Genomic DNA, 25722 nt, shown 5'->3' with positions numbered 1-25722 from the left:
TTCAATTAATTTCATTATACATTAACTTGTATCTTAACTAAGTTAAATTTTCAAGGTTGTTAACTTTAACTTAACTTAGTTAAAAGAAAAAAGTAACTTACCCAACCCTGGAAATTAATAATAAGAGGTAAAAAGAGCTAAGAGCCACCGCTAGCTCTTAATTGCTAATATTTAATGTCTTGTAAATTAAAATATTTAACAAACGTCGTAATATTTAATTATTTCATCAGAGATTCCATCACTTCTTATTTTGTTATTCCCATATTTTGTCGCTTGTCATGTCACTAGTATTTGAACGTGTAAAATCAATTCTTTCAATTGACGAATTCATAATACCGTTGCATTATCATTGCAATATGCGAATCAATTATAATAGACATATAAACACAAACAAGAATAGCAGGTCAGGCATTAAATTAAAAAATATCTTTTAATAATATTATAAAAATATATATTATCTTTTAATAAATTACACTGATTTTTTAAAATAAATAGGTTAATTTACTAAACATAGATTAAAGATGGAATAAGATCACAAGGATACCGAATAATAAGTTACTGAACAATCGTTATATGAGAACGAAACATGAAAATTATTGTCACTACACACTCAGAAGAAATAAATTTTTAATTAAAATGTTTTAAGAATTGACGTTATGTAAGATAGATGTTTAGACTTAACACGTAAGGTAAAAATTGTTTGTATTAATATTGAAAAGGCCTTAAAGTAAGGACAAAACATTTGTAAAATAAATTTGTTAAATATTATAATTTACAAGATATTAAATATTAGCAATTAAGGACGGGCTCTTAGCTCTTTTTACCTCTTACTATTGTTTTTATTCAATTGAGCCTAATAATTTAACCTTTATTATGGAAATTAGCTTTCTGGTCAAATTGCCTAATTTTAGATATGTGTGTGTAGTTCTCATCATTCTGAACAAATATCTCTATGGGAGCAATCTCCTGCTAACTAGTTTTTGCACTACACCTCTTGGAAGGTACATTCTTAAAAAAAACTGAATGTTGCTCTTATCTTGATTAATTACTTACAAGAGTATATATTTTTTTTAAGAATTACTCCCACCGGCTAATAGGATTTGTACGCCTTCAACTTCTTTTATTAGCCTCGCAGCCTAACAGATTGATACTGGGTCACTAATGGTCTTCGAAATTGAATAATTCGTGTAATAAAAATGCAATATACCGGCCACCTCAAACCGGATAGACATGACAAAAGGATGCAATCAAACCCAAAATGGTAAATCGCCTGTTTACCCCGGATCTACAATAGGGTTTTAAGCCTTAAGCCATAAGAAATGGGCGATATTCCTGTTCCTCTATTGTGCTCAGGCCCTAAAACCCTATTGTAGATCCGGACTTACGGAACGCACCTCAAAACTTTCTAATTCCGCCATGTTTCATCTTAAGGCCCGTCTACAATACACGGAGTAAGAAGTAAGAGTAAGAAATTGACCAATCACAGTCGATTATTCTTCTCACATTCGACTGTGATTGGTCAATTTCTTACTCTTACTTCTTACTCCGTGTATTGTAGACGGGCCTTCACGCGCTAGACACACAATTTCGTTCCTTGCACTAATCTTTTTATTTAGGCGTTAAAACTCAATTCTAAAGATACGACTGCATTCGTCTATTTATTCTACATGTGCTCCTGTCCTAATTTCGAGCATATAACGTGCATATTATAATTTTTTCATGAAGTAAATGTTGGTGAGCTGATAGCACATGGATACAGGAATCTGTAATTTATTATTTTTCCCAGTTTTGGACACAAAATACACCAGGAGCAGATACATTAGCACGGATATCTCAATCATGTAGAAGGAATTTTTATTCTGTGCAATTAATTCGAAGAACCGCGCAAGGGATATAAACGCTTACTTTATCGATAAAAAAGAAGACTCCAGCATCCCCTTAAGGCCACGACACAGACTTTTGCGTAATGCATAAGTCCATAAACACAATAAAGTAGTAAGCCTAAAGCGAAGAGCACAGACTCTTGCATAACGCATAACACATGAGGCATAAGAAATTGAACCAACCAGAGTTCTCACACAACTTGCAGAGCCACATAACCATATGCATAAAGAAAATTATCTAATCACATTTCTGTCATAAAGCCAAACGTAAACTACGATTGGATGATTTTCTTTATGCATATGTTTATACGGCTATGCAAGTTTATGTGGAATGGCCCTTAAACCTTAAGAAATTGATCAATCACACTTGAATGTGAGAAGAATAATCGATTATGATTGATTAATTCCTTAAGACTTAACCCCGGATCTACAATAGGTGTTTTAAGCCTTAAGCCGTAAGAAATTGACCAATTACAGTCGAATCCGAGAAGAATAAGCGACTGTGATTCGCCCATTTCTTATGGTTTAAGGCTTAAAACCCTATTGTAGATCCGGACTTATGCGCTATGCAAGATCTACAGAACGAGAAGTGGGAGTGGAAATAAGGGACTCTGATTGGTTGATTCGCTTATGCACTATGCCTTATGCGTTAGGGCTCTCACAGATGAAATGCATAACAGAATATAAGCATAACATAAGACTGCTGGACCAATGAGCATCTAGCATAATGTTGCCATATTGATTTACATAAGATGCTCATTGGTTTAGCGGCCTCATGTTATGCTTATGCTCTGTTATGCATTTCATGTGTGAGAGCCCATAGTCCGGATCTACAATAGAGTTTTAAGCCTTAAGCCATAAGAAATGGGTGAATCGCTCATTCTTTTCCCCGGATCTACAATAGGGTTTTAAGCCTTAAGCCATAAGAAATGGGCGAATCACAATCGCTTATTCTTCTCGGATTCGACTGTAATTGGTTAGTTTCTTACGGCATAAGGCATAAAACACCTATTGTAGATCCGGACTTTCGGATTCGACTGTAAGAGCCCAGACACACACTCTTGCATAACGCATAACGCATAGTGCATAAGCGAATCAACTAATCAGAAGCTTTCCTTTCCTCTCATTCCATGGAAAAGAAGAATTTTGATTGGTTGATTCGCTTTTGCACTATGCGTTATGCAAAAGTGTGTGTCTGGGCCCTAAGTCCGGATCTACAATAGGTGTTTTAAGACTATAACCGTAAGAAATTGACGAATTAGTCCGGATCTACAATAGGTGTTTTAAGCCTTAAGCCGTAAGAAATTGACCAATGGCAGACAAATTCGGGGAGAATAATCGATTATGATTCGTCCATTTCTTATGGCTTAAGGCTGGAGTCCCATGAGGTGTATTTACCGCGTATCGCGTAACCGCGTAACCAATCAGAAGCGATCCGCTGTTGTGGTTTCGCGTTTTACTGATTATTGATTGGTTACGCGGTTACGAGATACGCGGCAAACACGCTTCATGGGACTCCACCCTAAGGCTTAGAACTCTATTGTAGACCCGGGGTTACAGTCAAATCTGAGGGGAATAATCAACTGTGATTCGCCCATTTCTTATGGCTTAAGGCTTAACCCTTTGCGGCATACATTTTTCTATAAGATTAATTTAAAGGACAAATGTATTTCTGGGGGTTTTTGGGGTTGCTGATTACGAATTTGAAGTCAGTTTTCAAAAATCCAAAATGGCGGATCCAATATGGCGGACGAGTTTTTAAAAATTCACTTGAAACTTGCTACTGCGACTTTTGAATGTTATCATGGATTCATCGTCACTTTGTTATCTCTTTAGCTTCTACGATTTCCGCGAAAAAAAAAAATTTTTTCTACGATTGGATCCGTCATTTTGGATTTTTGAAAACTGACTTCAAATTCGTAATCGGCGACTCCAAAAACCTCCGAGGACGAAATTTGGTTTTAAATTACTCAAAAATTCGCACAAAAATGAATTTTTTGCTAAAAAAGTTCGATTTTGGAAACTTATTTGTTTATAATTGTTTATAATTTTGCGTAATTTCATTTATAATCATTTTTGTCACCTTCCCAAATGATTCCTCTATCATTGAAAAAAGATTCATGGATGTTACTTCGATAACATTGAATCTAGAGAGAAAAGTTGTGAATGAAAAAGGTGGGAATCTGGGTTCCCAGTTCCCACTATGCCGCGAAGGGTTAAAACCCTATTGTAGATCCGGGGTTATGCAAAAATCTGTGCTGCGGCCTTAATGACGCGGTCTCATGGTGTGGATTTGGCGCAGTGCGGAATTGGCGGAACGTTCGTGATTGGTCATGGCTTCATTCCGCCGTTTTCTGTTGCGCAAATTTATTTCTTTTGCGGATTCCGCCGATGCCTGTACAGTCGCGGACACTGAGGTTGCAACACTTTTTTTTTCGGTAGTTTGCAGAACACGCAACAATTTTCAAAGCGCGATCTACCATCTATTGATACGTGTAACGATCGGTTATAATCATATAAGGTCTGTTTTTTGTGACTGAACTAGTGTACACTTTTGGAACTTAAAGTGAGATAGATATACGTTTGATATTTGTTTAAAGCGAGAAAGAGAGTTCTAGAACAGTCTAGTGCAGGAACAGAAAACAGACCAATAGAATCGAAGTATACAATGTGACAGAAATGTATCTTGCGCAACGCGATAAACTTTTAAGGGGGTGATCCCGGTTGATCACGGCTCGATTGGACACCACCAATCACAGCGACCGGTGCTTAGGAGCTTTGTAGTCTCAAGCGCTGTGAGTGGCTCGTGTCCAATTGAGCCGTGTCCAACTGGATGCCAACCATAAAGACGCACGTAAAATGTGATTGGATAATTTTTTTTATGCATACGTTTATGCGGCTTTGCAAGGTTGTGTGGATATACCCTATAAAGTGTAAAAAGTGTAATCAAGTAGAACAGACCACATGGGTTTCTCCGTTTCTCTCTGTTCTAGCCAATCAACGCCTCGCTTTCACGATGGAACTGCGCAGGTTGCGTATTGCGTTCCGTGAGCAAGGCGTCACGATTCGCGGCATCACAGCGTCGCATGTTGCATGTTTGGTTATAAATCCCGCCATCTCCGCGCTTATAGTCGCATGAAGTTACGGTCGATCTTCGTTACTCCATCGGTCGAATTCGCGAAATAAAAGTCGGCTTGCGTACCGGCGCGCAAATTGGCGCAAATCACAAGGAACCAAAACGGAAAATGTGATAACGCCGAGGATATCTACGCGTTTTCTGAATGTTTTGTTCGCTCGCCCGCTTACGACTACGACGCAAGCGTTGATTATAATTTCGTGTTAGAACAAGAAGAACCCCAGCTGCGTGAGTAAAAATCCAAACGCCAAACCATGGCAAACGTGTCTCTCGACAAGGATATGTTTTTTCGGCGCATGAAGCGTCTGTATGCCGCGTGGAAGGTAAGCGTGCTGGAAATTACATGCTTCTTGATCCCGGTGAGCAAAACTGTTGCGTATTATTATACAATCTTTTGTTTTTTATAGGATGGGGAGGTCGGCACTGATGACAGTTTTAGTAAAATGGATTGTCTTGTTTCTGCCGTTGGCACTGATGAAGATATTGTTTACAGCAAATCCATAGCGTTGCAGGTATATGTGTTTTAGAATTAGAAATTTTTCTTGAGGACTGCTTGTTACAAGTATCTTATCAAAAGATGATATGTATCAATTTCTCTTCAGTTCTATGTACAAAATAGAAATTGCTTGGAATTCTTCGATAAAGAAAGATTGAAATAACAAGTGACACTAGAACAGTTTGGCCAATGAGATATCAGAATAATTTCATTATGCTATCAGAGAGATAGCGTAGTGAACAAAAGATTTACTGAAAAAATAATATATATTTGATAAGCTGAAAAATTTTATTTTCATAATATCTTTTGTATCTTTTATAACACCTTAGATTATTTATTAAAAAAAAAATTACATAAAATATATTGTATCTTTGGGAATTAATTTTCTATGTATTACACTTATTTTATGTCTTATTATATTATGTTTATTAAAGATACATATCAATAAAAATTATTTTATTGCAAATACTTAATATAAGATAAAATTTTTTTTTATTAAGAAATAAATTGAAAGTTTCTATGTATTAACATGTTTTATTTTAGACATGGCTATTCAGTTACGAACTCACGGATACTATAATGATATTGACTGAAGAGTCTATTAATTTCTTAGCCAGTAAAAAGAAGATTGAATTTTTAAGAAAAGTAGAAAATCAAAATGAAGATACAGGAGTACCACCTGTGAAATTGTTTGTTAGAGATAGAGTATGTATATTGCATATAATTAATGTAAGAATAATTTTATTATTAAATATGCATAGATAGAATTGCTGAGCAATATTTGAATATCTTTTTATAGAGTGATGAAGATAAGGCAAATTTTGCAAAACTCATTGAAGTGATGAAGCAAAGTAAAAATGGTAAAACTTTGGGAGTATTTTCTAAAGAAAATTACCCAGGTGCTTTTATGGATGCATGGAGAGCTACTTTAAAGAACGAATCTTTTGAGACTGTAAGTAGGCACAAATTATAAAAAAATTTATCTACTCGAATACATGTACAAGTTGGAAAAGTATTTCTTTATATTTGTGTAATTCATATAGGTTGACATAAGTGCTGCGGCTGCTTATGTTATGTGTCCAAAAGAAGATAGTGAGATAATTACTATAAAGAAAGCCTGTCTGATATCAGTGGATGTCTTCACCAAGTATCTTAAAGATCAGATAATGGAAATCATAGATTCCGACAAGGTATATTTTCCTTAATTCTATATAAGATTTTAGCTAAATGTGGAAAGAAAAATGGAATGTATATAAAAACATTACAATTGCGTATCTCTATTTCAGAAAGTTAAACATTCAAAGCTAGCAGAAAGTGTAGATACAGCTATCACGAATAAGAAGTATGTAACTGGAGTAGATATTACGCAGGTAGATATGTGTTACCCTGCAATTATACAAAGCGGTGGAAATTATTCACTTAAATTTAGTGCTGTTAGCGATAAAAATACTACTCTCCATTTTGGTGTTATTGTTTGCTCATTGGGGGCACGTTACAAAAATTATTGTTCAAACATAGTAAGAACTCTGTTGGTTAATCCTACAAATACAATTGAGGTATGTAAAAAAAATAACACGTATTCGTATCACTGAAATCAGATTTCAGTCTAATTTATAATACATTTTGTTATAGGATAATTATAATTTTTTGTTACAACTGGAAGAAGAGATCTTAAAAAAGTTAGTTGCAGGAACAAAAATAAGTGAAGTATATGAGGCTGGTATCAAATTTGTAAAAGATGAGAAACCAGAAATGTTAAATCATTTAACCAAGAATTTTGGATTTGCTATGGGTATTGAATTCAAAGAAAGTTCTTTATTATTGGGTCCGAAAATTCATGCAATAGCTAAGAAGGGCATGGTATTTAATGTCAACGTTGGTCTTTCAAATCTTACCAATCCAGACGCAACTGACAAAGAAGGTAAAATGTACGCCCTTTTCATAGGCGATACAGTTATAGTGAATGAAGGACAACCCGCTTCTAATTTAACACCATCGAAGAAGAAGGTGAAAAACATAGGTATATATGTGAAAGATGACGAAGATGAAGAAGAAGAGGGAAGTGGAAAAGAAAATGAGCCAAAGCCAGAGATCCTAGGACGTGGAAAAAGAACTGCTGTAATAGAATCTAAATTGAGAACGGAGCATAGTTCAGAAGAGAAGAGAAAACAACATCAAAAAGAATTAGCTCAACAATTGAATGAAATTGCTAAAGCTCGATTGGCCCAGCAGTCTGGTGGTAAAGAACAAGAAAAGATACGTAAATCAACAGTATCTTATAAAAGCTTGAGTCACATGCCACGCGAGCCAGAAGTCAAAGAATTGAAGTTGTATGTGGATAAGAAGTATGAAACTGTGATTTTACCTATTGCTGGTATTCCAGTACCTTTCCACATATCAACAATTAAGAACATTTCACAGTCAGTAGAAGGAGATTATACGTATCTTAGAATCAACTTCTTTCACCCTGGTGCAACTATGGGACGAAATGAAGGTGGATCTTACCCTCAGCCTGATGCAACGTTTGTTAAGGAAGTAACATATCGAAGCACAAATACCAAAGAGCCTGGCGAGATCTCTGCACCATCGTCAAATTTGAATACAGCCTTTAGGCTGATTAAGGAAGTGCAAAAGAAGTTCAAAAATAGGGAAGCAGAAGAGAGGGAAAAAGAAGATCTTGTAAAACAAGATACTTTAATATTATCACAAAATAAAGGCAATCCGAAATTGAAAGATTTATATATTCGACCAAACATTGTTACGAAAAGAATGACTGGTGGTTTAGAAGCGCACACAAATGGATTCCGCTATACTTCCGTACGCGGTGATAAAGTAGACATTCTTTATAATAACATTAAAAACGCTTTCTTCCAGCCGTGCGATGGTGAAATGATTATCCTACTGCATTTCCATTTAAAAGTATGTATCATATTTTATCTTAAACAAATATTTTTTTTAATATGTAAGAATAATATTAAGTTTTAATGATAATATTGTTATCAATATTCATTAATTAAAAATGTATATCAATGTGTGTATATTTATAAATATTTGTGTTTTTTTAGCATGCTATTATGTTTGGTAAGAAGAAACATGTAGACGTGCAGTTTTATACTGAAGTTGGAGAAATTACTACAGATTTAGGTAAACATCAGCATATGCATGATCGTGATGATCTTGCAGCTGAACAGTCTGAACGAGAACTTAGACATAAATTAAAAACTGCTTTTAAAAGCTTCTGCGAAAAAGTGTGTATAAATTTGATTTTACTAATTATACTTATTGATTTTATGTTTGTTTCTATTGTGTAATTATACATGTCTCTGTCATATAAAGGTCGAAGGAATGACAAAACAAGAAATAGAATTTGATACACCATTTCGGGACTTGGGATTTCCTGGTGCACCATACAGGAGTACTGTCTTACTTCAACCAACTAGTGGATGTTTGGTTAATCTCACAGAATGGGTAATACACTGCGATGAAACAAAATTAAAATTTAAAGCAAAGAGAATATTACATTAATAATATGTTTGGGTTTAGCCTCCATTTGTCATTACCTTGGAAGATGTTGAATTGGTTCACTTTGAAAGAGTACAATTTCATCTAAAGAACTTTGACATGATTTTTGTTTTCAAAGATTATCATCGAAAGGTAGCGATGGTAAATGCCGTTCCTATGAATATGTTGGATCATGTTAAGGAATGGTTAAAGTAAGTGATATTATTTAATGTAACATTGACAGTCGTATCAACTTTATTGCCTTTTATAATAGACAATAACATTTATATAATTATTAATTTTATAATTCCTTGTTTAGTTCGTGCGATATTCGATATTCAGAGGGTGTTCAGTCTTTGAATTGGACGAAAATCATGAAAACTATAACAGATGATCCTGAAGGATTCTTCGATAGTGGGGGATGGACATTCTTGGATCCAGAAAGTGATGTTGAAAATGAAGATGTCGAAGATGAAGAAGAGGAAGAAGATGATGCGTATGAGGTTCGAGATTTAGACAAACAAGAAACTTTTCTAAATATATAAGAGTGATATATATATTTTATTTATATTTAATCTATTTACAGCCATCTGATATGGAGAGTGAGGAAGAATCTGATGATGACTCTGAATATTCTGAAGCTTCTGAAGATATTGATAGTGAAGGTACTATATCCAAAATTATTGTATTATATTTTTAAACCTTTGCTTTTTGTATTTTCTAATTTATTTAATTTTTCCCATTAAAATTTTTTTTTGTCTATTTCAGAAGAAGAATTAGGCAGTTCTGAAGAATCAGGAAAAGATTGGTCAGATTTGGAAAGAGAAGCAGCCGAAGAGGACAAAGAAAGGGGCGAAGATCGTTATCGTGACGATTATAGTTCTAGCAAAAAGAAGAAAGCAAACCGAAGACAATCCCCGTCACCTTCAAAAGATAGGTATTATATACATAGATATATTGAATATATTTCAATGTTCTTATTAAATATTGACTTTAGATATTCTTTGTTTCATATAAGACACAAGCACAAGAGTTCCACGAATTCAAAGAGTAAAAGTTCACCCAGTAAGGATAAACGATCATCGGACAAACATAGGTAAATATGATTTATAGTTTACAAGTAGTAAATATTCTCATGGAAAGAAAATTTTTTTTTCGCGAAATTATATCGAGTCTTATGCTTGATAATTAAAGAACGGATCGATCACGGAGTGGGGGCTCGCACAAGAAAGGGTCTCCTTCCAAATCATCCAAACACAGGTGATTACCGACAAGTTATATATTTTTGATAATGTTATAATTGAAATTTGTTTGTTTAGTCCCAAAAAGAGTGATAAACACGATAAGCATGATAAAAGTAAGTCATCGCATTCTTCGTCCAGCAGTAGGAAACGTCCTCATGATAAGAGCTCAGGAAGAAGCGACAAAGGGTCTAAGAGATCTAAGTAAGTAATATTTAATAAATGGTAATAAGCGGTCATAACTCACTTGATTTTAAGTACATAGTTACATGTTCAATTATTAAATTTTTACAGGAAGTAAATGCGGAGGAAAGATTTGCACATAGAAAATTACAGCAAATACTATGGTGATTCCAAATAAAACTTTCTTAAGCTATAACGATTTATATGAATAGTACATTTTCTTGCATTAAACAGAATAGAAACCAATTAGCATTATATTTTTAATGATTATTTTGAGCCCTTTGAATATTTTATTTTTGTACACATTCTTGTTGTAGTACATAAACTTTTCACAGCAATACAACTATACAACTTACAGTAAAAAATTTATATCAATATTTTCTGTAATCATATATCTACATTTGCGGTTTCAAATGTATATAACAATTAAGATTTTTTGCGAAGTCAAAATATGTAAGTATGTGTGCGTATTATATTTCAATTTTATTATATTTTTTCAACAAAATATCAAGGAGGATATATAACTTTTCTTTTTTGTAATTCTTGCGTTTTTAACATTAAGTAGTTTTTAAGATTAAATATATCTCATGACACAATTTAGATTTTTCATCATTTGATAATATAAGAGAATTGCATTATAAATATATATATATATATATATGTATATGTATGTATATATGTTTCTTCTAAGTTTTCTGTGATGTATAAGATATAAAGACACATGAATCAATGAGATAAATTTGGAATGTCTTTTTGTCAAAAAACGTTGCATTAGAAAGTTATTTCATAGAGTGTCGTGATATTTTTGAATGTGTGAGATACTCAGATTTACAATACATCTGTTTTTTTATCAATACACCTGTACTGATAAGAAACATAACATAGAACAGCATTGATATAAACATTTCGGGTGGAATTCAGTATTATAGAAAAAGTAACAATTGAAATGCAAGATAATGTACTAATGATAAGTGCGATTCACACATAGCATTATTTGGATTTTGGATTTTTCTTCGTGCTTACTAAAATTTGAAATTTGCATACTTCAAAATATTTTTTGAATCATTGGATTAATAATTACAATACTTAATATTATTTGAGAAAGTACACATATGTCTTATACTTTTTATATGCTTTGGTTACTCAGAAAGGTGGAAATACATTTGTAATTCTTCTTATCGAACCCATTGCGTTCCGTGTACGCTGAAAAAAGACTAATGATTCGAAATTTTTTATGAAGAAAATAATTTAATCACCGAAATGAATCGAAAATTGCCGAAAACTCATTTACATAGTTCTCAGATTTGTATCTTAACATAATAAAACTGTTCTTAAGTTATTTAACATTAATGTACAAATGTCATTTGTGATTTTTATATTCCAAAATGTATGTAATGTTGATACATGAAAATATTTGTTTTTATTAAAACGCCCTACTTACTCGTGAAAAAAATTCATCATTATTATGTGATGGCATTATAGATTTCTAGAAAAATGTATGATCTGAGTACAATGTATTTGCGAGAAATTAGTTTAGAAATTTGAAAAAAAGAAATTAAATAAGAAACACTAACTACAGTAACTATTTTTTATTAAGCTTTTGTAACTGGTAGCATAAGATGAAAGTATATTATTGTTATATAATGATTTGTCTGATAGATCTATCTCATTTACGTATGCACAGCTGTATATATAAAAGAAAGTGAAAGTTCCACAAAAAGTATCAATCGAGACCTTCCGTTCTCAATATAGATATGTATTATAATAATGAGACAATAAAATTAGCAGAGCAGAAAACGGAAAACATGATCTCATAACCCTATCGTGCTTTGATTATGTTGAAATTTCCGATTTAGCTGTGTCATGTAATAAACCACAGAACAGAAAAGTCACGTTCAGTAACATGATAAATAGAAGTGAAAGTACGCTTCTTCGATGAGTAGTTCTGCAACTTTCTCTATGATATATCGCTAGCAGCATACATAATTCAGACTAAGAGATCCTTATGAGAACACATGATTAATTTCACGATCTGCAAAGTGCGCATTTTGAGGAATGCCTACTTATTTCAATGTTAAGTAACCTATGAAGTTATCGAAAAAGCAACGAAATTATGAAAGATAAGTACAAAGTATTTTGTTATAAAGTACACTGTGATATTTTTTACACACGCAATATCGATAATGATCTATTTGTAAATGAATACATAAACGTAATCGCAGAGGCAGAAAATGATACGTACATATAAAAATACTTCTCATACAATGTATTTACGAAAAGTGGAAACTTTCTACAAGACATAAAAAATTTTTGTGTAATACAAAAGCAAGATACAAGAGAATCACTTATTTACAAATACTTTTCTACGAAGGCACTTAAGATATGATTATTTTTGACATGACGATGACGATAATGACGATTATGCATGATTTGTCTGATAGATCTATCTCATTTACGTATGCACAGCTGTATATATAAAAGAAAGTGAAAGTTCCACAAAAAGTATCAATCGAGACCTTCCGTTCTCAATATAGATATGTATTATAATAATGAGACAATAAAATTAGCAGAGCAGAAAACGGAAAACATGATCTCATAACCCTATCGTGCTTTGATTATGTTGAAATTTCCGATTTAGCTGTGTCATGTAATAAACCACAGAACAGAAAAGTCACGTTCAGTAACATGATAAATAGAAGTGAAAGTACGCTTCTTCGATGAGTAGTTCTGCAACTTTCTCTATGATATATCGCTAGCAGCATACATAATTCAGACTAAGAGATCCTTATGAGAATACATGATTAATTTTACGATCTGCAAAGTGCGCATTTTGAGGAATGCCTACTTATTTCAATGTTAAGTAACCTATGAAGTTATCGAAAAAGCAACGAAATTATGAAAGATAAGTACAAAGTATTTTGTTATAAAGTACACTGTGATATTTTTTACACACGCAATATCGATAATGATCTATTTGTAAATGAATACATAAACGTAATCGCAGAGGCAGAAAATGATACGTACATATAAAAATACTTCTCATACAATGTATTTACGAAAAGTGGAAACTTTCTACAAGACATAAAAAATTTTTGTGTAATACAAAAGCAAGATACAAGAGAATCACTTATTTACAAATACTTTTCTATGAAGGCACTTAAGATATGATTATTTTTGACATGACGATGACGATAATGACGATTATGCGAGAGGAAAAAATTTAATTTCGACCTATTTGATCGATTTGGGTCTGAAGATTGTTCACCACCTCGGGTGGCACATGCTCGCCCAAGATCTCGAAGAGATTGATCCTCTGATCCCCGGGGATTGATTCATAAGCGGCCAATTCGATACCCTCTTGAACCTTTTGTATAGTCGCATCCTTCGGGATAAGATAAGTATTCTGAGCTTGCCGGATCGCCTCATTGCTGAAGATTTGCCCATCTTTCTGTGGATACGCGGCAATCATGCTCGCCAGAAGCAATGTGGCCAGGACTATAGTGTGAAATTTCATCTGGAGACAAATTAGGGACAAGATTATTGAAATCACGTAATCAATGCGTGCGCGATCCGAGAATATAAAATTCAAAGGTTTCGAAAATATATGTAGGTGCTTACAAAAGGTGAAGACTCCAAATAGAATATATATACAGGGTGATCCGAAATTCACGAATTCGAAGTACAGGACATGATACTTTATGCTAAAAGAAACAACTTTTTCCTTTTGCAAAATTGTGTGTAACAAGTAGTTTTTCCAAGAGAGCAAGTTGAAGTTATACCGAGTAAACGCAAAAATTATTTATCGAATGTAATTTTACTATAGGAAAAAGTTGTTCGTTTTAGCACAAAAAAACAACTTTTTCCTTTAGCAAAATTGCGTCTGATAAGCAGTTTTTGCAAGAGAGCAGATTGAAGTTAATAAATATAAGCGCAAAAATTATTTATTTTAGCATAAAATATCATGTCTTGTACTCTGAATTCGTGAATTTCGAATCACCCAGTATATATATGTACATGTATATAATACAGAGTTTCGCAACTCTATACATAATTTATCAGCTTCGCATCACGCAAAAAACAAAAATTATGAAGCAATTTAAATGTTACATCAACATAAAATAGTCATCGTGTAAAATGCAGAGGAATGAGATGCTCATTTATTGGCGAGAGTTTCGTGTGCAATGGTATATGTCCAAAGAGCATTGGTCCGATCTCTCCTTAATGATCGAGGTCGTGAAATTGGAGCAACATTTATGGAGAAGTTTTTATTGCGTAAAATAAAAAGTTGTATCTCGATATAATGACGGAACCGTGTATGTGTGATGAAAATATTATTTTTAGAAATATAGAAATTTTCGCATATAGTGTGTATTACGTGATATTAATATATATTGTGAAACTAATATTTCTGATTGATAATTTGGACAAACGTGTTATGTGATAAGATGCGACACGTTAAAATTTTTTACGTTTATCTTCTTTTTCCTCTCTGAAACATGTGTATATTATATTTCGCACTTTAAGCACCAAATGTTTAAAAAGGCAATTGAGACAAATTGTAATTGAGTAACAATGAAGTATACATAATACACAAATTTCATCGAAAATAAAATTCACTTTTTTCCTGTATAAATAGATTCTTTACTACGTAGATTGTGGTACTCACGTTGAAAATGCGTTTCACAATCGGCTACTCCGAAATGAAACTAAGCGCGCTGCAACGCAGGTTGCTTTTATACCTCAGATGCGTGGTGGCAAAAGAGCGGCGAGAATGCCACTCCCATCCTCCTCAAGGAAGATTTACCATTCAGTAGACTTCAAACTGTATGAATACTCGTTACATATTGCGTGTATTTCATGAATGAAAAAAAGTCTTTAAAATTATAAAAATTACATAACAAAAGAAAAAAATTAAAAGGGAAAAAACAAAAATGGCGCATAAAGAAAATATATTCATAGTCATAGATATTTTCACGTATATTTTTATCTATATTTTCACTCATATGCAAATGTCAGATAAAAGCGATGTAAAAGTATTTTTATGTTTACGTTTTAAATATTTATATTTCGGTATAGCGTTTTGCGAAAATATGTTACATACATTTATAATAATTTTTTTATTAATGTTGCAATGAAAAACGTATGTTCTACTATTTATGATTAGAGTAAATGTCGAGAAACAGTTAGAGCTAAAAATCATAACGATCGACGCAAATTTTTCGAGCCATTTCACTCTGCACATTCTCGAAGAGCATCGTGCGACCTGCTGTGTATATCAGTGCCCTATTGACCAATATTCGGCACAGACAAGATTTGCTGTTACCTGTATTGGTTGAAGAGTTTCACTTTTATATGTATGCGCGCGCGCGCACACACACACACACACACACGTATTATTATGTATATGTACATAAAATTCAGGAAATATATGTTTTATATCACAGCTGAGATTTAGTTGTACATTTCGGCCGATTTTCAGCTTGGTTCCTGCCCCTCACTTCACCAACCCGTGCACAGCCTAAATGCCGATCGGAACCAAGCTGAAAATCGGCCGAAATGTGCAACTAAATACCTGCTCTGTTTTATATTATAAATATGTTATATATTCTTTGCATATACTTTATATATATATATATATATACACAATAATAAATGATTTATTAAGATCGTAATGTGAATATACAACATCCCTACAGCACAAAGTTGCAGAAAAGTTGCAGCAATATTCAAGATCGTATCTGAGTATAAAGTCGCCTGCGTGTAAGCTTGGTACTTGGCGCCTCTTCCCCCATGCTATATTTTCTTACTGAGTTATTCTTTAAAATTTTCGGCGAATCTACCGCCGCCGGTGTAAAATCAAATGATGTACGGATCTAGATCTCTATAGATGTTAGTTCGGAATTCGCTCCACTCTTCGGTCTGCTTCGAACGATCGAATCGACGAAGCGATTATCTGCTGCATCGTTGTTGAATTCAGCCGCTCTGCGAATCACAGCTCACGCACATGTTACTGCATAATGTAGTAATGAGATCCCGCGGTAGATAGTGGGGGATCTCACATCCCATGAACTAGTAGTTCTTCTAAGAGCACTCACTTGAATTTAATTTGTGAACAAATTTCTTTAAACATCGAACATTTGCAATATAGATATAATATTAATAAACGCGCTCATGAGCATAAAAAATTTTTACAATTTGTGATTTTGGCGCCCTCATAAAAAAAGGTGCCTGCGTCACAGTATAACCATCTTCAGTAGCGATACTGAGCCGGTTCGATCCAAATTTTAGTACGTATGCGTGAATTTGTACATTTAACAATATGGATGCGTCCAGAGTATACGTATTACAGGTAACCTCAATTTACAGTTTCATGTTCTTCGTGTGAACTTACGTTTCTTAAAATTAATAATAACAATAAAAAATTTATCGTTATTTTGTACTAGAAAAGAGTGATGTAATCATCATTAAAATGAAGCGAGGTGGATATAGTTGTGCCATGAATAATTGTCCAAATATTTCTGGACGGGGGCATAATATCAGTTTTTTTTATTTTCCAAAAGGTCCAGATAGGTAAAAATATTTTTCGTTATCAAGTTTATTGTTAATTAAATTATATATCAAGTGTTCTCAGTAATATTTTATACAAAACGTATTTCAGAGGATTCTTTTGATTTTCTTTACTTTAATACAATTCTCTGGATCATAATTCGAATTACACAGAAAAAATTTTTTTAATTACATACGTATATGAGGACACAAATAATCTAATACCTGATATCGCACGTATATTACACAAAAAAATAAGAAGTAATGAGAAGATTTACATGAAAAGGGAAGAGAAGGCATTTATATTATATTTCCGTGCATACGTTTTAATCGCAGTGCCGATACATTTAACAATATGGCGATATACCACATGACCTTGGACCACTACATCAAAGATGTCGACACTTAGTGTCGCTACTGGAGATGGTTATACTGTGCCTGCGTGTGATACACGCGTTGCCCGCTCGGTAGCTACGGCCCTGGCAATATTGCATATTGCGGCAATATTGCATGTTGCAGCAATATTGTAGTGATTTTGCAGCGATATTGTTGCAAATTCTGTGCTGTATGGGCAAGTAATAATATTAAAGTCTATAACGGAAACTGGATCTTTAATGCTTCAAATAATTCAATGTAAATTATACAGGGTATTCCATTTTAAATAATGCATTAAGATTTCTCGAAAACTATGGTAGAAAAATGTTTTAAACAAAAGTTGTATGGTTCGGAGGGGGACATAAGAAGGTATCATTGATTTAACCTTGGGTGGTGTCGTTGAGGTCAAGTCACATCAATTTTTTTAAATGGAATACCATATTTTTTATTCTAGAATCTAATAGCTGATAGCAAGAGCTTTTCAAAACACTATAATGAAGTTATTTTCCATTAAGTACTTTTTTTTTATAAGGCTTGAAAGTTACAGTACCGCCAGCATTAGCATTACGCAAGGTATCCGATCGACGCGACGGCTAAAACCTTTTGAATATTGTTCAGGATCATGTTCTGGATAATATTTGTTAAAATCAAGGCTATTGAAGATTATTCTTCTTATTTTTATTCTTGCACTAAAGATTCATTTTTACAGACAATAATTAATAAACGATAAGTAAATGTATTAGTAAAAGAAGAACGTATTAACATGTTCTCACTCTTTAGCTGAAAAACGAGCATTGAAAACAATCCACTCAAAAATACTCACAGCGGAAAAACAAGTATTGAAAATGAACAATTCATTAAAAAATACTCATGATTATAGGGTAACTCCGGTATATACGCCGCACCTATCAAAAACTTAATTTATTAAGTATTATTTACTATGTTTAAAATAAACGAACTATATCAATAAAAACTTTGTACTGTCTACTACTATGAAAAAAAAATTAGGAATTTGAAATATTTAGTTTTCGTATTAAAAAATAAACTTTTTGAAATCTTGCAGTTTTGCTATACCAGGTATGTAAATATGAGACCGGAATTTTTTAATATAGAAAATACATGTTTATTGTATGAAAATGATAAAAAATATTTTATTCGAAGTATTGCCCATCGCTAGCTATACATTTTTCCCACCTGTCTGACAATTTGTGGATTCAAATTGATCATTTGTTGTCGGTAGCGTTCAGTATTAACGGTTTCGTCAGGTTTTAGCAGCTCATAATAGATCACACCTTTCTGATCCCATCAAACACAGAGCATTGTCTTCCGTCCATAGCGATTTGGCCTTGCAGTCGATATCGATGGTTCGCCTGGAGTTACCCATGATCTTTTACGCTTAGGATTCTCAAAATATATCCACTTTTCATCGCCAGTCACAATTCGATGGAGAAATGACTTTCTTTTGTACCCGGCGAGCAGTATTTCGCAAGTGGTTTTTCAGTTTTCCTGCTGTCTTTCATTTAGTTCATGTGGAACCCATTTTCCCATCTTCTGGATCTTTCCCATGGATTTCAAACGTATGGCGACGGCTTCTCGTGTCACATTCAATTGATCCGCGAGTGGTTGAGTTTGAGCGTCATCCTCATCCAACAATGCTTGCAATTCGCTGTCTTCAAACTTTTTCGGTGGTTTTCCACATTCTTCGTTTCTCACGTCAAAATCGCCACTTTTGAATTTTTTAAACCACTCAAAGCACTGTGATTTACCAAGAGCATGCTCACCATACTAATATAACATAAAGGCATGTAACAGAGTAAAGTTGCGAGAAAATTACCCTCACTCCTTCTATTTTTTCTGACTTCCGCGGCATAAATCCCAGCGTGGCGTATGTATCGGAGTTACCCTATATACTTTCGTATTTATCGTTCATCAATGGAAAAACGAGTATTAAAAACGAGCAATCTCCTTAAAAATATTCATACGCATACTCATGTATATTCGTTATTGTACCTTCGCGGTACACTATACGAGTGTTTGCAAGTGCAAGAAACGGACAAAAAACGGGCTAAAAACGATCCATATAAAATGTAAAAGAGGTGAAAAATGTTTATCTTTAGAAAAATTACAAAACCATGTACAAATCGTCATAAACCGGCATAACTAGTTTCCCTTTACTGTTATTATTTAATAATTTGTTTATACGAATTAGTTGCAAAATTGATTTTTATGTGTCTGACTTTTTTTGTGTCAGAAATGTTTTTCATACTTCGATCCTATTTCCAGTTGTTCCTCTTTTACTAATTTTGCCATGGTCTTAATGGATTAATTTAAAGCTTTAATGGATTAAAATAAAAAATGAAAAAATCCATAAAGATTCGTGAACGATGAAACGAAATGAAGTTTACTGGGTTTCTATCGTTTGTAAAATATTTGCATTTAACAGTAATTTTCCTAAAGGTTTATCGCAAATTTTTCCCTCCTTAAAAACAAATCGTCCCCTAAGGACAGTTGCGATTACTTTTCCAAATAGAATCTTTCCTTGATACGGTGTCAGCTGTAAAAGTAAACATTTTTGGAGACTTGGTGAGATCTTTCGTAAGAATTACACAGATCGACGTTTTAAGACTTTTTTTCTGCTGTTTGAATAAAAGATACCATTTCCAATGTATTTTCGCGCGCTGAATACGAATCCGGCAATGAAATTGCTCTATCACGTCAGGTTTTTGCGAAAAGTGAAGTTAAAGGTGTTAAAATTGACGTCTTTTGATATATTTGTGATTTTTTCATAGCGAAGTAAATTTTTTTTCTACTTTCGTTTACTATATCTTAAAGTGCCAACTTTTATCTTTAAAATATATATTTTTTAACGCCGTACGTTTTTTGTTCACCGAGATAATCTCTGTGTAGTCACAAAGAAAAACGTTTTGTGCCAAAAACGTTTTTGAAGAAAAAAATTAAGTAAATATTTTTTTACTTATATATTCTTTTGTATATGTTTAAAATTCCAAAATTAATATTGTAAACAATATTTTTTAAATTAAATTAAAGCGCAAATGACAAATTTTAGTGATAAAAATTTTTTTGCAATGACAAATTTTTCCATATTGGATCCTCCATTTTGAATTTCGAAAATTTGACTTCAGATTCGGATTTAGTGACCTTAAAAACCTTGCTACTAAAATCATTACATAGTTCTTAAAACTTTTTCTTCAAAAACATTTTTGGCACAAAACGTTTTTCTTTGTGACTACGCAAAGATTATCTCGGTGAATAAAAACGTACGGCATTAAAAAATATTTTAAAGATAAAAGTTGGTACTTTAAGATGCCGTAAACAAAAGTAGAAAAAAAAATTTACTTCGCTAGCAAAAAAGTCACAAATATGTCAAAAAATTTTGACACCTTTAACTTCACTTTTCGCAAAAACCTGACGTGATAGAGCAATTTCATTGCCGGATTCGCGCGAAAATACATCGGAAATGGTATCTTTTATTCAAACAGCAAAAATCACATGGACCAGTGTTATTGTTTCCTATTTTAATCAGTATAATTTATGTATTTACTTACTTTGTTCTTGTGATAAATATCGTCTACTTCGATCTGCGAAAATACAATAATTTTTTGATGATACCCACGCAGTGCTCTGTATTTTTTGAAATTAAAATAGCGTATGTACAACAGAACTGACCTTAATAGATTCCTCTGGATCCCAAATAACAAAATCCGCGTCCTTTCCAACTGATAAATCACCTTTACGGTCTTCGAGACCGCACAACTTTGCAGGTTGACTGCTTAACAGCTTCGAAACATCAAAAAGTGGTATGCCTCTCATTCTTGCGGCTGTCCATATCAATGGTAACCCTATTTGTATTTTTAAAGACACTATTATTTATTTTTTTCTCTTTCTCTCTCCCTTTTTCCTTCCTATAGTATTTTTATTTTATGCTTTTTACTTTCTGATAAATTTTATATAAATGTATACCGAATTGCAACGAAGAGATTCCACCCCAAGCAGTCAAAAAATTTCCGGAAGTTTTCAATTCTGGCACACAAGGAGAATGATCCGAAACAATCATATCTAACATCCCGTTTTTAACACCATGCCACAATTGTTCCTATAAACATTTGTATAAAATTGAAAATTGACTTATCACGAATAATTTTATCGAATAAGTTTAAATCTGATATTAAATATAGAAATCGCTCGTGAAAACTTAAAAATTTATTCAATTAAAATATTCTCGATATATTTCTGCATGTTATATATCGATAGATAAGTGACACATTTTTTCAAATAGATATTGTTTTGAAACATCTGTTCATCGAAAATTGAAATTGTTAGACAAGAAAAATGAATATTAGGTAAAAAAAGTTTATTCACTCGATTACTATTTTTCCTGATCGGCGGGCAACATTTGAATTCAGTAAAACCTGCTGGAATCTCTTCCGCGGCTAATACCAGGTAGTGATAGCACGTTTCCACGGTTAAAGGTGCACCACGAGTTTTGGCATCCTTTATCAATGCCAAACATTCCGCGCTTGACAAATGCACTATGTGGCATCGAAAGCTTGAGAATTTTATTTAAAAAAATTATTTTTATATATATAGAGAACATCAAAACATCAAAACCAAATCTCTCTTCCTCTTTGACTTACTTATATTTTATGCACCAATCACAAATTAATTTTACGGCATCAAATTCCATGATATCAGGTCGTGTATGTAAGAAAGTGTCATACAACCCTGGATCGTCTAAAAATATATTATACAATCCAAAAAAATTGATTCCGCAAAAACTTAAAAGTGTTATATTCGTACGTACCTTTTAATAAATTCATTTTTTCATCTCGCTCGAATTCTGCGTGAAACTGCAAACACATTTGCGATTAATCGTCGCGAATAGATTTATAATAACGAGAATGTAAGTGCAATGCATGATGCAATAGATACCGCCAGCACAGTCTTTGTAGATAGTAATTCCGAAATAGTTTTCTTCACATCATCCACAGAGACATGTGGAAATTCATCGACTCCGCTCGGACATAAGAAACACTTAAAACCGACTATACCTGCGTCTATTAACGATCGCAACTCGTGCTAAAAATTGCAAAAGAAAAGAGGGAGATTAGTCACATAAGAAAATTGCTTAGAACACTTCTTTTTTTTTACAATTTTATTATTCTCTCTAAGTATAGTACTCTCTCTCAATTACTACTTGTCCATTCAATATACTTTGTCACGTTTTTATACTGTATTATTACTATACGTAAATGAAAATGTACGTATATTTCTGAAATGCTATTTTTTCAGACAATGACTAATGATCCAAGAGACTAGTAGTTTTCATAGAATAAGTATTTTTTTACATTGACATTGAGAGTAATTGATACATATACATTAGTCATTTTTAACAATGCGATTTCTGCAATTTTAAACTTGTCTCCAACTTGTGTAGCAAAATTACACCAAAGATTGACACATTTATCATTCGGGTCGTAGCTTTCGAGTGAGAAGCAGATGCTGAATCATGCTAATCCACATTCAGCGAGAGTACAATATCAATAAAGTATTTTTATCGTGTTTAGGTCTCTGGCCGTTTCAAAGTAAACTCGTAAGAAATCTGATACCGATTTGCTTCCTCGTGATTGAAATAAGTTACTATCCGTTAGAGGTAATATGTATTAATTAATACATTTTAGTCTACAAGCGTCCGATTAGCATGTCATTTATAAGAAGTATCAATATTTTACAATAAATACAATTTTTTATTACGTAACATATTCTATGAATCGTTATCATACCAATACTGCGTTCAGATATTGATGTTATATGATCATTGGGAAGATATGCAATTGATTTTCGATTGCTGTTACCAAATTGTTTTGCTAACCACTTTTGTCACAAAGCTACTGAATGAGTATTTAAATTACAATAAGGTATATAAGTTAAAAAATAATCTTTTCTTCTCTATATCTTTCAACTATTATTTCAGTAATCTCTTGTTTTATATTTGTCCCTAATTATTTTTGTAATTAATTGTTACAATGTTCAGATACAATGTTTATATAAAACCATGGATATTCATTGGAATATATTTACGAAAGAATCGGAACGTCGAATTCTTAAAGATTATTCCAATATATCACGAAAATTTACAATATTTTATTCGAGTAAGTACGTCATGTTGCAAAATATACGTATATGATTATATATTATGAGCAATGTAATGTTATCCACTGACGTTAAGTATTTAACAATAAAATTCTACATAAAGCAAATTTTTCATGTGTATATAACTTTCATGTGGAAATTAACAAATGTGTATAAGAATATATAATACTTTTTATAATTTATTGCAGTGATGCTGTACTCCATGATAACGATATTTCTATTAATTCCATTAACTCCGGTTTTCCTCGACATTATACGACCTCTTAATGAATCGCGTCCACGATTCTTCGCAGTCGCTGTGGAGTTAAGGATAGATCAAGAGAAATACTATATACCAGTTTTTTGTTACAATTTCGGTATAATAATATTGGGCGTAATTATCATGGTTGGTGTCGATACTACGTACGTCGCTTACACTACTCATGCTTGTAGTTTATTCTCGATCATCAGGTACAGTATTTACACGATATTTTAAGGCTAGGTTATTCCATCTTTCGGTAAACTTCAGCTTACTGTCTTATTCTTTTACTCTCTTATGCTCTTACTCTTTTACTCTTTTGTAAGAGTAAAAGAGTAAGAGCATAAGTAAAATATATCTAGTAATAAATTACCACATAGTTTATCTGAAGGTGGAACAATCGGTTCTTACTCTTTCACTCTTTTGTTTATCCAGTAGATAAATTATCAGTGATAATTTATCACATAGTTTATCCAAAGATGGAATAACCGGTCTTTAAATCCTCTTGCGAAATACGAGTACGAACACGAATTTATTTTACAGTCAGCAATTCGAGGAGATACTATTAAAGTTGAATGTCACGAAACAAATTAGCAAATATGAACTTTATTTGAACAAGGATTTTGAATTGTTGAGCGAGAAAGAGAGATATCGGCAATATATAATATGCTTAAAAAAATATCAGCTTGCTTTAGAGTAAGCTATTCTGAATAATCTTTGCAATTATCGTTCAATATACAGGATTAATTTATATTAAAATATTTATAGTGTTGTCTCATAGGTTTGTCAATATATTGAATTCGACATATCAAGTCAGTACATTATTTTTATTATTATTGAATGGTATAACTATAAGTCTGGTTGGAATTCGAGTAAGTATTATATAATTACTATATGAATTAGACAATGTAAGAAAAAATATATATTTGTTACAAGAATATAAGAGAAAATAAATATTACGACAAAACAAAAATTCTTCATAAAGAATGTTTTCAATTATTCGCTGTTTTATCGATGATATCGAGCCATTCTTGTTTTCATTTAAGATCTGAATGTTATTAAGCATATATAATAACAGTTTTCACCAAAATTATTATATCACGATATAAATTTTGTAAAGATAATGTTACGTTTCATACAGATACATAACAATATTAATTTATTATAGATCGTTTATGTATTAAGCCAATTGAAAGAAATAATGAGGTATGGCTTTATAATCATTGGTATGCTAATACAACTCATGATCGTATGTTATTCTGGTCAAAAGCTAATAGATGAAAGTCAGAACATATTTTACCAAGCGTAAGATTCATTTTATATTAATTATTTCTGTGTATATATGCAAACTATATAATTATACTCTATACATATATACAACATATGTATACATAATGTATATATTATTAGGATTGGGTAAGTTAACTTTTTTTAAACTAACAATAAGTTAAGTTAAAGTTAACAGCCTTGAAAATTTAACTTAATTAAAATATTTAAAATACAAGTTAATCCATAATAAAATTAATTGAATTAAAAGTTAAGTTAATAAAAAAGTAATTGAAAAGTTAAAAGTTAAATTTGGTTTTAAAAAAAAATCAAAAAAAAAAAAAAGAAAAAGTTTAATTATTTTATATAATATTTTGTATTTTCCCTTTTTCACAACTTATTTATTAAAGAATCTGGTTATTTTTGTTCACAAGTAACGATTATACAGTATAAAATTACTAAATTATATACTCATTAACCTCTCGCATTGTATTTGAGAATTGACTTCAAAAAAATCAAATTAAAAGTTAATAGTTACCGATCAAATATAACTAAATTAAGTTAAAAAGTTAAGAGTCTAAGATGTAACTAACAATAGGTTAAGTTAAAATTAATTAACTTTTTAACTTAACTTTTATCTTTTTAATTTAGCATTTCCATCCTTGATATATATATATATATATATA

General features: G+C 32.3%; 4 protein-coding genes and 1 pseudogene across 8 annotated transcripts in view; 2 read left to right on the top strand and 3 right to left on the bottom strand.

Annotated features, from left to right (window-relative positions):
- The window catches only part of LOC108763894 (lanC-like protein 1), a 12036-nt gene extending 10765 nt beyond the window's left edge, over positions 1-1271 (bottom strand). Inside the window, exon 1 of the mRNA XM_018511816.1 lies at positions 1054-1271. The gene's annotated coding sequence lies outside the window, so the exon portion shown is untranslated. The remainder of the gene's footprint in view (positions 1-1053) is intronic.
- A 3657-nt stretch (positions 1272-4928) lies between these two features.
- On the top strand, positions 4929-10766 carry dre4 (SPT16 homolog, facilitates chromatin remodeling subunit dre4). Of its 3 annotated transcripts, XM_018511862.1 has the most exons (18): positions 4930-5143; positions 5225-5342; positions 5427-5531; positions 6059-6220; positions 6315-6467; positions 6559-6705; positions 6802-7071; positions 7148-8434; positions 8581-8763; positions 8852-8983; positions 9059-9228; positions 9336-9519; positions 9603-9681; positions 9785-9953; positions 10035-10112; positions 10211-10276; positions 10336-10461; positions 10552-10766. In XM_018511862.1, the coding sequence occupies exons 2-18, from the start codon at positions 5274-5276 to the stop codon at positions 10556-10558; spliced, it is 3387 nt and encodes a 1128-aa protein (XP_018367364.1). In that variant the 5' UTR covers positions 4930-5143; positions 5225-5273; the 3' UTR covers positions 10559-10766. The 3 variants fall into 3 exon arrangements, with proteins under 3 accessions (XP_018367365.1, XP_018367366.1, XP_018367364.1); XM_018511863.1 differs by having other exon boundaries at positions 4929-5342; positions 9788-9953; XM_018511864.1 differs by lacking the exon at positions 10211-10276 and having other exon boundaries at positions 4929-5342.
- A 2815-nt stretch (positions 10767-13581) lies between these two features.
- On the bottom strand, positions 13582-15195 carry LOC108763924 (uncharacterized). Its single transcript, XM_018511869.1, has 2 exons — positions 15107-15195; positions 13582-13954 (listed from the first exon to the last, which is right to left on the bottom strand). The coding sequence occupies exon 2, from the start codon at positions 13952-13954 to the stop codon at positions 13661-13663; it is 294 nt and encodes a 97-aa protein (XP_018367371.1). The 5' UTR covers positions 15107-15195; the 3' UTR covers positions 13582-13660.
- LOC108763927 (uncharacterized) lies at positions 14410-19532 on the top strand (annotated as a pseudogene).
- The window catches only part of LOC108763923 (allantoinase, mitochondrial), a 53536-nt gene continuing 43004 nt past the window's right edge, over positions 15191-25722 (bottom strand). For 2 of the 3 annotated variants that reach the window (XM_018511868.1, XM_018511867.1), the window contains exons 4-11: positions 22312-22458; positions 22184-22229; positions 22017-22113; positions 21742-21928; positions 21343-21475; positions 21049-21221; positions 20928-20960; positions 19540-19915 (exon numbers count right to left, since the gene is read on the bottom strand). In XM_018511868.1, the coding sequence (XP_018367370.1) occupies positions 19763-19915; positions 20928-20960; positions 21049-21221; positions 21343-21475; positions 21742-21928; positions 22017-22113; positions 22184-22229; positions 22312-22458 (969 nt within the window). In that variant the 3' untranslated portion in view covers positions 19540-19762. Of the gene's footprint in view, positions 15263-19539; positions 19916-20927; positions 20961-21048; positions 21222-21342; positions 21476-21741; positions 21929-22016; positions 22114-22183; positions 22230-22311; positions 22459-25722 lie in introns of those variants that run through there. The other variant, XM_018511865.1, reaches the window with a different exon arrangement.

This window comes from Trachymyrmex cornetzi, unplaced genomic scaffold (genome assembly GCF_001594075.2).
Source record: "Trachymyrmex cornetzi isolate Tcor2-1 unplaced genomic scaffold, Tcor1.1 scaffold388, whole genome shotgun sequence".
In the NCBI taxonomy this organism is placed as follows: Eukaryota; Metazoa; Arthropoda; class Insecta; order Hymenoptera; family Formicidae; genus Trachymyrmex; species Trachymyrmex cornetzi.
Note: the sequence above shows the minus strand (reverse complement) of the source record. Positions and strands in the feature narration are given on the sequence as shown.